Here is an 11943-nt window from a genome sequence, read left to right as displayed (position 1 = left end):
GGGGTGTGCGTGCGCTGCCGCTGCCTGCCTGCCTGCCTGCTCGCTTTCTCCCCCTCGCTTTCCTCCCTTCTTTCTCCGCGTGTGCGTGTTCAATTCCCCACCCGCGCCCCTCTCCCGGCTCCCCTCCTGCACCCGCTCCGCCGCGGCCACTCGCGGGTCCGGCCGCCGCCCCCTCCGCCCCCGGCCCCCCGGCTCCATTCGGCAGCGTGCGCCGGGCGGCCGGTGCACCCCCCCCCGCCGCGCCCCCTCCCCTCTCCCCCCTGCGATCACTGTCCATTGGCTTGTCCTGCTCTCTTTTTCATGTCCAGCCCCTGATGAGTGTCCATTGGTGTTGCCTTCGCCTTCCCTCCTCCCCTCTCCCCGGCTTGCCCTGCCCATGTTTTGTATGTCTCTGTCCATCCAGGCTCCTGACGTTCAAGTTCGCAGGGACGTCACGTCCGCACTTGAACTTGCAGCTCAGGGGGGCTTTTGCCATTTTTTTCATCTCTCTCTCTCCTTCTCCCTCTCCCTCTCTCTCCCTCTCCCTCTCTCTCTCTCTTTTTTTTCCCTTGCACAAAAAAAAAAAAAAAAAAGCCATGACTGCTATCCCACAATTCATCTTCCCTGCGCCATCTTTGTATTATTTCTAATTTATTTTGGATGTCAAAAGACATTGATGAAGATATTTTCTCTGGAGTCTCCTTCCTCTCTAACCCGTCTCTCCCGATGTGAACCGAGCGACTCACAAGCCACCGAAGCCACCAACCCACCATGTCGCGCCGCAAGCAAGGCAAACCCCAGCACTTAAGCAAACGGGAATTTTCACGTAAGTAACCCGGAGAGCAATTTATTTAATTTCCCCTTCACGGATTTAATTTTTAATTTGAGCGAGAGCAGGGCGGGGGAGTGTGGAAATAATAAAAGTGAGAGCGAGTGAGCGAGTCGGGGGAAAAAAAAATGAACTCAACGCCGGCTCGGGATTATCGGCATTCCGGGTAATTTCTCCCTCTCTAATTTAATCACCTTGATCACTTTTCTTCTCTTTCTCTCCGTGCCCCTCGCCCGCCGGCGCGAGCGCCCGTGCCCCGCTCCCTTCTCCCCACTCGCCTCCCGCTCGCCCCGCTCTTTGGCGGCAAGAGCGGCAGCTCTCGCCCCGGCACCGGGAGCGGCGGCAGCCGCCCCGCACGGGCTAGGTGCGGGGCTGCCGGGGGCAAAACCGGCCCAAAGTGCGAAGAAATTCCTGCGGGAGCGGCGGGCTGGGCGCCGGACGCCGTGGCCGGCCGGCCGGGAGCTGCGGGGCGAGCCAAAGTCCGGCGGCCGGAGCCCCTCCGCTGCCGGCGGACTCGCCCCTCCGCCTCGCCCGCCCCGCGGCACCCTCTCGGGGGGGGGGAGAGCCGAGCCGGGCAGCCTCCCTTTTGTTTCCGCCGCGGGGTGGCCGTCCCGCCGCCCCCCGCTCCCCGCCGCCCCGGGCCGGCGCCGTGCGGGGCTCCGCCACCCCGACCTCGCCCCGCGCCCGCCCGTCCGCCGCTCCGGCTCGGGCTGGGGCGGGGGGCGGCACCGGGCGGCGAGGGAGCCGAGCCGCGCCGCGCCGCGCCGGGAGGGATTCCCTCCTCGCCCTCGCTTCGCGTTTTCCCGCTCGCTTACTATTTTTTGGAAGATTTTCAAAAAAAAAAAGTGGAAGTGGATTTTGATTGGGAAAAATCTCGTGTCTGAATGTTTACAAGCACCGCGTGTGCGGGGAGCCTCCTGCCAACAAACACAGGCGAGAGCGAGCCCGGGCTGAGCACACACACACGCACACACGCACGCACACACACACACACACACACACACACACTCGCACCCTCGCACGGCCCTTCCTCGCCGCCGCGTTTCAACCCCAAACCAAATCCACTCTCCCCGGGAGAGAAAAAGCAAACCCGACCCCCCTGCACACCGTTCGCAACAAAAACTCTCCGGCTCCCTCCCTCCAGCCGCCGCCACACACACCAGGGCTAGATGCAAGATAAGCGGGAGCGCTCTTTGCACAACAAAAGGCAACTCGAGCTGGAAAGGTTTGGGGCGAGGGGGGTGGGAAGGAAGGGAGAAAAAAAAAAAAAAAAAGAAATCCCCTTTTCCTCGGCGTGAGCTGGGGGGGGGGGGGGGGGGGGGGGGGGGGAGGGAAATGTTGCATGCTTCTCCTCGCTCCTTTTTCCTCTCCTTCTTTTTCTTGATTTCTTCCTTTTCCCCCCATTACTCCCGGCGGGTTTTGTTCCCTCCCAGGGATGGCAGAAAACCCAGGGCGATTTCTTCCTGTCAGCGATCCCCGGCTCCCTTATCCCTTCGCCAAAAAAATCCCCAAACAACCAACCCCCGCCCCCCAAAAAACTTTATGCGGCGATTTCTCTCCCCACGGCTGCACCGACGTTCCCGGCCAGGTCCGCACATGGAGCCCCGAGCGAAGCGCAGGCAGCGCGGCAGGGCCGGCCGGGGAGCGCTGCCCTGCCCCAAGTTTTCCCTGACCCCCGGGTGTGTGTGTGGGGGGTGTCGGGTGCTCGGTCTCTCCTGTCGGTCCGTGTCCGTCCCCCGTCCCCCCGCCCCGGTCGTTTTCTCCCTCTTTCCCCGCCACTTCTCGGGGCTTTTCTTTCTCGTTGAGTTGCTCGGCGCTGTGTTGGGGTAGGGGTTGCAACAGCAAGGGACTCGCTTCTGGGGGCGCGGCCCCCTCCCGAGATGGGGGACGGGGGGCCCTTCCCCGCGCCGGGATGCCCGGCGGCCCCGGGAGCGGGGTGTGGGGAAGGGGATCGCGGCGTGGCGGGGCCCGGCTCGGCGCGGGCGGGCGGGTGCCCGCGGCTCCTTCTCGCTGATGCCCGCGGGCCGGCGCGGAGTTTCCGCACGTGTGGGGCGGGAGCGGCGGCTGGGACGGGCCCGGGGAGGGGGTGGGGGGGCTCCCTCCGGTGAGAGCCGCCCCGGGGATGGGGAGGGGGTGGGCCGGCAGACGGCGGGGGGAACGGGAGGCCGGGCCGGGGGAGCGGGGAGCCGGGGGCTGCGCGCCGGGGTCGGGCGGCGGAGGCGGCGGGCGGGCCGCCTGCCCGATTCGGTCGCTAGGAGGCACAGCGAGATCAAACAACCGGGCAGCCCCGCGAACTTGAACCTGGCCGGCTCCTCCGCTGCCTCTCGGCCGGCGGGAGGGGGAGGGCGCCCAGCTCCCTCCCCCCGCACCCCCCGCACCCCCCCTCCTTCTTCTTTGTTCTTAATTTTGCGCGGAGTTTGCTTGCTCCGGGAGGCAGCGGGTGATGCTCGCCGGCCCTCTCCCCGGCTCCCCCCCCGCCCCGACGTGTTGGCGATTTCCATTGTAACCCCCAAGCCCCCCCCTCCACTTGCACCGCACGACCCCAGGACTCAAACTTTAGGATTAAACAGCCCCTTCTCCGTCCTTGTCGCGGTGCGGTTGCGGGAGATGCCCCGGCGGCGCGGATGCGCTTCCCCGCACCGTGCCGTGGCATCCCCCCCTCCCCGCCCCATCACCCCCGGTACCTCCTTTCTCCCGACACTCCGAAATCCATCCCGCTTTTGCCAGAGAGACGGTGCGGTTGTTTTGGTGACTGGGAACGGGGAAGAAGGGGGGAGTAGGAGGGCGAAGGGGGGAAGCTGAAAAGACATGTTGGTGGAAGGGCAATTTGCATGAAAAATAGGGACGGATGATTAGGGACCCAGGCAGGGAATTCTGATTGCCCCAGAATTAAAAGACATCCTGCAAATCAGTGGTGAGGCCAGGTGAATTGTGTTCTGGCGTTTTCTTTGTAAACCCGGTTATTTTCTATTTTGTTTTAAAAGTAGCAGTAATAATAAGAACATATTTTTGCTGGCTCTGCCTCCGTTAGGAGCCAAATGTTTTGCAGTGAACATGGTGCCAGCCGTATTTCATACGTTAGTATATAATTCTTGTTAATTAGCAATAATTTACGTTAAGAGCATAGAAAATGTTGAGGTTACAGGTTTTATATCTGTACATTTGATCATCGTGTTATTTTCAAGAACTTTGCCTCCTATAAAATTAATTAGGTGAAATGTGGAGGTGTAATCAGCAACCTCTGAATTACCACTTCATTTCCTGGTTTTGATTGTAAATCAGCCCAGTCGGTACAGACTTTAGCAAAGTCTATTTTTGTTTAGTGCTACTTTGAACTGTCTGGTGTCAAAGCAGCGGGTTACCTTCCCCGGCTAAATAATACTGACAGCGTCAGAAAGAAATCAGGCCGCGGGAAAACATTATAATTGAGTAATGATTATGCAGAGCTCCTCGCTAAGCCAGTTGTAAGGGGAATATGGGTTATTTTGTGTCTTGTGCTGCGGAGAGTTGGTGAGCTAGAAGTTAGATTTGCAAAATACCTTTGTCTGTGGCATGCAGCGAGCTACTGGTGGAATTAGTCCTGCAATAATTTACTCCCTCTGTCCGAACGCAAGGAACGGCTGGGGAGAAAAACGCCATGCCCGGCAATCCCGCAGAAACACCCTGCTCCTCTCCCGGCTTCCCAAGGAGTGTGACACGCACGTTGTGCGTCCTGTCTTGTCGGTCTGTAAGTTTAGGAGAAAACCCCAGCGATTAAGATATTGTTTTTATTAATACGAGTGTAACCTTCATATTCCTGTGGTTGACCTTACGTTAAATTAGAAGTAGTACTAGAGGCAAGAAATGATGGACTGGATCGCTGTGTCCTAGTTGGAGCTGAGGTGCGGCGAGGTAGTGTGCTCTTTCAATATTATTTTACGCAGCACAACTGGGAGCTACTCCAGATCTTCCTCCTCAATATTCAGCCTAGGTAGGGTTGAAATAAATTTAACCTGAGTTCACTGGATTTTTGCACTTTATCAAAATCAGTTCCAATATCGTGCAGTCAAATTAAAATCTATTTTTTGATTCTCTGTGGCTTTAAGTTCATTAAACGTGAAATTGGCAGCCAGCTAAAGAAGGTCAGGCTGATTAACTGTTTAGGAGTTGTATTCCGTCTCACTTGCATTACCTGGCAGTGTTTTGAGGTAGGTTGTATCGGTAGTACCCTCTCCTCCTGCTCGCTGCTGTTAGTGTGCGTGTTGTATTGCGCAGATAGAGGAATACCGACATGCTGCTGGTAATTATTTATTTATTTTTTCCCTCCCCTCGTGAAAGGCAATAGTGATGGAGACTGCACCGAGATTGCCAGCGTATTTCTCTGCAAACTTAACGGGGAAAAAAAAAAAAAAAAAGCCAACAGAAAAGAGAGCCACGTCTGCCTTGTTAGAGCACCCACTGACGATTCTCTGAGCAGAAATAGCCTCATAATGAAGCTTTTTGGAGCTCATTCAGAAAATTTGTCAACTTTGACAACATTAGGCAAGGTATTTTGAGTTTAAGGAAGGCACTTCTTGCTGTTGCGAGGAAATGTGGTAGTTGCTTGGCCATGCTGATTTTTAGATGCTGAGGGCCACCAGTGCTAACACGTTCAAGGTAATTTAGGCATTCCTTTATTTTAGGATAAAAAAGGGAAAATGACTAATTGCCTTGTTTCCTTAAGTACTAAAAAATATCCCGTCTAGCTAACATCTCTGGGCAGACTCGGTTGTGAATTTGATGTTTACTTGCATTCTGAGGAGCAGCTGAAAAGTGAAAGGTGCCTCCCCCCGCCCCGCAGGCATTCCTGCTGCACTTCCTTTGTATAATTTTGGTTTCTGCCTTTTATTTATGTATTCATCTCGTCCCCTGTCTCCCCCACAAAGAACTCCTGGCTTTCAAATTATTAAATTGGAAGCCGCAAACGTGCTGAGAGGGATAGTGACACAAATACACGTGCATACGTCTGCACGTGTGTTATAAGGGGGCTGTATGTGCCCCGGGTGGTGCGGCTGTGTGGTCTAGCTCTCCTTCTTTTTTCTTATACACACACACACACACAAACTTTCATGCTACCTGCATGACCTGTGTAGGCAACATGCAGTATCTATATGTTGAAACACCTTTTGTCTGCACCTGCACCCGTGCAGTTCAGGCATCTGAATTTTAGAAAGTAGGTCTGGCTGTGGAAAATACATACCCATGTGTGTGTGAGAGAGTGTGCGCAGTGCTTTTAGCTTTGAATTCATATACATAAATAATACATCCAGCAATAAAACACCGTGTTCGCTTCTCTTAGGAGTACCACGAGAGTTTCGCAGTGCATTCTTTCAGCCTATTCATTTAATTTTAGCAGAGAATTGTTCAATCAAGTCAGAAATTTGTCCTCATGTAGGAACACAGAGACAGTTGCAGTGTTCACTCTCTGAGTTCTGCATGCTACAGCTGCTTCTGCAAAATCTCTTCCCTGTAACTGATGAATTCATCTCCTCGCTGCCATGCTAATAGCTGTGTTGCATGGGTTTAGTTGGGGGGGAGCAGGCGGACCTTGCGAGGAGGGTGTAATATTCATGGAGAAGGGGCTCGGTGCGTTCCTCCCCCCACGCCCGGTGCCTTTCCCAAGAGCTCTAATGATTCTCCTTTTGTTTCTCAAACTGCAGCCGAACCTCTTGAAGCCATTCTCACTGATGACGAACCTGAACATGGCACATTGGGAGCTCCGGAAGGGGACCACGACCTCCTCACTTGTGGCCAGTGTCAGATGAACTTTCCGTTGGGGGACATTCTTATTTTTATTGAGCACAAACGGAAACAATGCAATGGCAGTCTCTGCTTAGAGAAGGCTGTGGATAAGCCACCTTCACCCTCACCAAGTGAGCTGAAAAAAGCATCCAATCCTGTGGAGGTTGGCATCCAGGTTACGCCAGAGGATGACGATTGTTTATCAACGTCATCTAGAGGAATTTGCCCTAAACAGGAACATATAGCAGGTAAATTAAAGCAAGGAGAAGTGTTTGCGAGTTTTATTTCTGTTTCAGTTGCAACGTAGCATGTTCGCAGTTGCAAACTGCCGTGTCTGTCTCTGTTCTGCTTGCCGTGACGGCCGACGTGTTAAATGCCCTGCCTTCGGTTAGTGGTGAGCGCACGACCGGTATTTCCTAGTGCCTGCGCAGAGGCAGGATCAACAGGCACGTGCCGTGCCAGCCGGTATTTCTAACGGTATTGTTTGAGGCTGCTCTTGTGATTTGCCTTGTATTGTAGTCACCGTCTCCCGGTGTCTCGCCTGCCATAGCACCGCAGGAGGAGATTTCAGAGCCTGCCGCGCGATAAAGCGAGGAGCTTTCGAGTCTTTGGCAAAGTCAGGGGTGAAAGAGTTAACCGAGCATCAGCCAGCCTTGGTTCCATATTGGCTGTCAGCGTATGGACTGTAATTAAACACAGCCCCATGGCAAAGTGACACCACCGACCTTGACTTTAAGATGCCATTTTCGACTGGCCAGGCCAGAGTAGAGAGGGCAGTTGCTGAAGCGCACAGACATGCTTATTCGAAAAGTTTAAGGGCATGTTGGAAATTTCAAAAGGTTGGTTTGACAGGAAAGGCCGCTCTCTGCAGCCTGCCTCCTCAGCCAAATGATAAATGCTTCGCTGTGCTCTCTCTTGTCTCTGATGTGGTTTTGACAGATGTATCTTGATTTTGTTTGTGGTTTACACAACCACATGTCAGCCGTACAAATGTCCAAGGCAGAGTTCTGTTTTGTGCAACAAACAATATGAAATGTAATTTAAAAAAAATAATAGGGTAAATATTTCCATTTCTTAGCATTTTTATTTTTTTTTTTAAACCGGAAAACCATCCGCCATGCAGATATTTTCACAAGTGACGTTAAAAAAATAGAGTGTGCTATGTGAAAGAAAATCCCAGAGCCCTGGGAGCGTAACAAGGCACGCTCTGCTTTTAAAATCCTGCTAGTAAACAAAAGTACTACCCATTTGCAGCGAGCGTTGCAAATTGCTTCAAACCGCGCCAATACTACCAGTCGAAAAAGGCGAGACCACAGTGTATCAACGCCAGCAAATGCCTGAACCAGTTTCAAACTCCCCCTCCCAGTGCTGTTTGGGATGTGGCGCCGCTGGTACCTCTCTTTGGGGGAGCCCGCAGGACCGCTCAGTGTTGTCAGAGGCGCAGTACATCATCACATGATGTGCTGGAGCTTGTCTTGGGCTTGCTTTGGCCACAAAGCTAAACCATAATAGGGCAGTAGGCTCTGGGAGGTTCAGTGTGATACTCCCGCAGCCTCCCTGGCCTCCAAACCGGCTGTCAGATCCCACTGGAGAGCTGTAGTTTCGAAGATTTTATGGTGGCAGCAAATACGCATCAGTGCGTGTGTGTCTGTCTGTGGCACGTATATATGCAAAGCCATGTGCATACACACGCGTACGTCATGTGAATGAATATACACTTTCTGCAGAGTAATAGGCGTTACTTTGAATACATGTATATACGTATGTTTAAGAGGAAACAGAGGCTCAGCGACTGCTAAGCTACATTTCGTGTGAGACTTAAAAAACTCCAACGATTCCTCATATTGCACATCCCAGCCACCGATGTTAAAGGTTTTTTATTTTTTTTCCCCAGAGTGGTAGAGGGCAGTGCCCATTTCCATGTGCTGCCTGCGATCTGACGGAAAATGAGCAGAAGCATAGGGCATGATTAATGAAGCGGGAGCCCGGTGGAAGGGATTTGTAGTCTTCCGAGCTCTGGAGCCATAGTAAATCACCAAATATGGAGGAGCGGCGATATGATGTAACGCTGTATTTACGTACGGCGCCGCTCTGTTGAAAAGACAAAACACAGTTATCTGTCAAGCAAGAATTAAACACTCTGTCCTCCCCGTGGTCCCAAGTAGGTCCCTTGGCCGCAGGGATGGCCACACCAGGGAGTTCCGCACGAGGGGAAACTGCTCAGCGGAGGGTTTTGCTCTAGCACTCGTTCGGCACGGGAGACTCGGCGAGCCAAGTCACGCTCCTGCGTGGCGCGGGTGGCGGGGAGCAAGAAGGATTTGGCCTTGCGCAATGTCACAGGGCTGTTAATTCAGAAAAGGCCGTGGCTTTAACTGACTTTGAATGATTTGGTGAGTGGAGGGCAACGGGTGAGGAAAGGTGCCTGTCGGCAGGGGCTTGATCCTGCTCGCCTTTACACGCAAGGGATCAACTTTGCAGGTGGGCCCAGCTGGGAGCGGGCTTGGTGCCGTGCAGGAGGGTCCGTGGGGCAAGCCACAGGTGCTGTTGTGAGTAGAGAGTGAGCTGCAGTTGTCCAGCCACCTCCCACCCCAAGTCCTCTTGTGCGGTGGTGCCCAGCCGTGCCCGTGGACGGGACGTCCAAGAGTGTGGGTCTTCACCTGCACCTCCCCAGCTGGGACAGAGCCGAGGAGCACTGGGGTCCCCTGGTTGTTCCCAGGGGTGGGTAATGCAGCCCGGCTGTGGGAGGTGGGGGAAGGAGCATCAGGAGTTACGGGTTCTTGCACTGTCCCTCGCCTTCCTGTTTCATCTCCCCTTTCACTTGAGTGAGTTCAGCTCCCTCGTGTCACAGAGGAGCGTGGCAGTGGCTGGAGTGACCCATCGCTTGTAGCCAGGAGTTTGTGGAGTCTGGCAGTAAAATTACCAGTGAGGGTCTTGGAGTGAGCTGTGGAGTTCAGGTTTCTGGAAGGCCCCGCAGTGGACCTCAGGCCCTTCCAGTTCTGGTATTTTATATGTGATTTCTGTGCAAGAATGCAAAATGGTAAGAGTGTATAATTAAAACAAAAATGGAATAATAAAAAAATAGATGGGCTGCCTTGAGAAAAATACACAGGAGTTGAGGGCACCGATTCTTTCTGGTAAGAGACCAGAAAATACCTATTTAGTAGTAGCAATAGCAAAAATGTCCCCGGTTAGCTGTTAGGCTGGAAGAGGTGTTACAGGTTAGCGCCAGGTACAGAGGTGCTGTGGGTTAGGTCTGGGTGCAGCATGTGCTCCCTGCACGGTTTCCTAGTCAGTAAGTTGGTGTGTTACTGTGAAAGATCATCTTAAGATAACTAATGGTTAAGGATCAGCTCATCTAAAGACAAGGCAGGAGGCAGCGAGTGGAGAAATGATGTCTATTTTCGCCGTCAATAGGCTGCTCTTTATCCTCACGCTTTTCCAGAGGCAGGGACGAGCACAAGAGCTTATGTGTCTGTGTGCAACCTGTGCAGGAGCGTTGAGATTCACATAGGTGCAGGCATGCGTACCTGTCTCTTCCATGTGGGTGTCTGCCTGTGCGTAGCTTTGACTTGCTATAAAATTTTGAGTGATGCTGATCCAGTGCTAGAGCTGAAATGTCATAAATTTAACTGAAAATTAATAGGATATGTTGTGTGGGTCCAATGAGGCAGCTTTCATCAATATGTATGTCAAAGCCTCACCACCAGATACCGGCAGCCCGTGATTTGCAGTGAGTGCTACGGCAGGGCTTTAGTTATCCGCTCTCATATTTTACAATAGGGGGAAATATTAACTGAAGTATCTAGAGATCAGTGAATGTAAAATTGCTGTTCACTTATTGAAAAGGCTGAAGAAATATTTATCGTCCGCTGGTGTCAGGTTTTAGCGGTTTGTTTGTTGAATGTATAAATCTGAGAGAATTAAGGAAAGGTTGTTTTTGGGGTGAGGAAGGATCTTAAATGTTACTTGGATTCAGTTGGAGGAGCACTTTGGAGTGCTGCTGCATATTCCCCTTTACAATGCCGAGTGTGTATCTGCGGATACCGTATTTACTGTACAAAGAGGGGAGGAGGAGGGGAGGTCATTTTTACTGCTCGAATCCTTTATGCTCAAGCTGCTGGTGGCATTCAAATAAAATACGTGGGAAAATAATGTAAGATGACCCTCTGTCTGCAGTGGTCAGGGGAAGGTGGACGTAATTTGGTACTAAATTTTGGACCAAGTACATTGATTATTACAGTTCTCAGGAGGTAATGTCTTTGAGTAGTCATTACACCACAGAAATTTTCTTGGGCTGTTATTAGTAGTTGCCATTACAATTCTGCAGGTTGTAAATTGCAATTCCTTATTATTTTGTTTTGTTCCAGAGACAAAAAAAATGTTGATGTCTGCATTGAATCGTTAGCGTTGCATCTGGACAATAAGATGAAAGCTTAAAAAAAAGGGGGGGGGGGGAAGAAAGGAATACGGAGATATTTTGGAGTCACATTCGGTCTGCTTTCCTCATACAAAGAAACGGAGAGCACAGACTGGGTAAAGCAGTCGCAGGCAGGAAAAATAGTGAGGGTGCTACCCAAAGGCTCCTGAGATTCGGAGCCCTGCGTACAAGCTGTATTTGTAAATAAGACAGAGAAAGGTTGTGAACCGGCAGCTTGGCTGTTTTGTCAAAGTACAATGTCAGAGAAACTCTTTCTAAGACAAATTGTAAATAGAAGTGTCACGATGATTGCATGATTGAGCTCTAGAAGTGTCTTGCAATTGTTGGCATTGTCAGAAGACTTTTGAAAGCTTAATTAAAGGCGGTGGCCTGTGCGGCTGTGAAATTTACTTCTCGGGGAGGGGGGGGGATGTAAAAAATGTAGGGGATCGAAAAGTTGCTCCAGTGCTACTCACACGGGGATACAGAGAAGAGTCAATAGTTTCTCTGCTTTTGCAGTTGCCTTTTATAAATAACATTTTTTTGAAGAAGCAAACACGTGATGCCAATACCATCCTTTGTACGAGGTAAAGATTGTGTTAGTTTTCCTATTCCCTGCTGTTACAGACAGTTGATGTAAAAATGGCTCTTTATTGGCAACACAAATACAAGTTCGCTCGAAGCACAGAAGCAGGGTAGAAAGTTTTCCTCTGCCTCAGCGTGATCCTTCCAGGGGAGCATCAGAGTGCTGCGGCACCCTGAAGCTTTCTGGTTTTTTGTTTCCTGCAAATCAGATCTTCTGGTTTAGAGGATGAGAAATGTGTTTTGCATGCTTTCTGCTGTTGTATGGGACATTTAGTTGTGGAGCTCACCATGGGCAGAAGCATCGCTACAATCCAAAATGCTTGTGGTTGGAGAGGCAGCCCGGCACGCGTTAAACTTCGTGTAGATCTGAAAA

The 11943-nt window shown here is 51.9% G+C and overlaps 1 protein-coding gene across 3 annotated transcripts in view; it reads left to right on the top strand.

The window, feature by feature from the left end:
* The first annotated feature begins 213 nt into the window (after nucleotides 1–213).
* The window catches only part of BCL11A (BAF chromatin remodeling complex subunit BCL11A), a 69310-nt gene continuing 57580 nt past the window's right edge, over nucleotides 214–11943 (top strand). For all 3 annotated transcript variants that reach the window (XM_040612058.1, XM_040612057.1, XM_040612056.1), the window contains exons 1-2: nucleotides 214–805; nucleotides 6487–6816. In XM_040612058.1, the coding sequence (XP_040467992.1) occupies nucleotides 751–805; nucleotides 6487–6816 (385 nt within the window). In that variant the 5' untranslated portion in view covers nucleotides 214–750. The remainder of the gene's footprint in view (nucleotides 806–6486; nucleotides 6817–11943) is intronic.

This window comes from Falco naumanni, chromosome 12 (assembly GCF_017639655.2).
Source record: "Falco naumanni isolate bFalNau1 chromosome 12, bFalNau1.pat, whole genome shotgun sequence".
Lineage (NCBI taxonomy): Eukaryota > Metazoa > Chordata > Aves > Falconiformes > Falconidae > Falco > Falco naumanni.
Note: the sequence above shows the minus strand (reverse complement) of the source record. Positions and strands in the feature narration are given on the sequence as shown.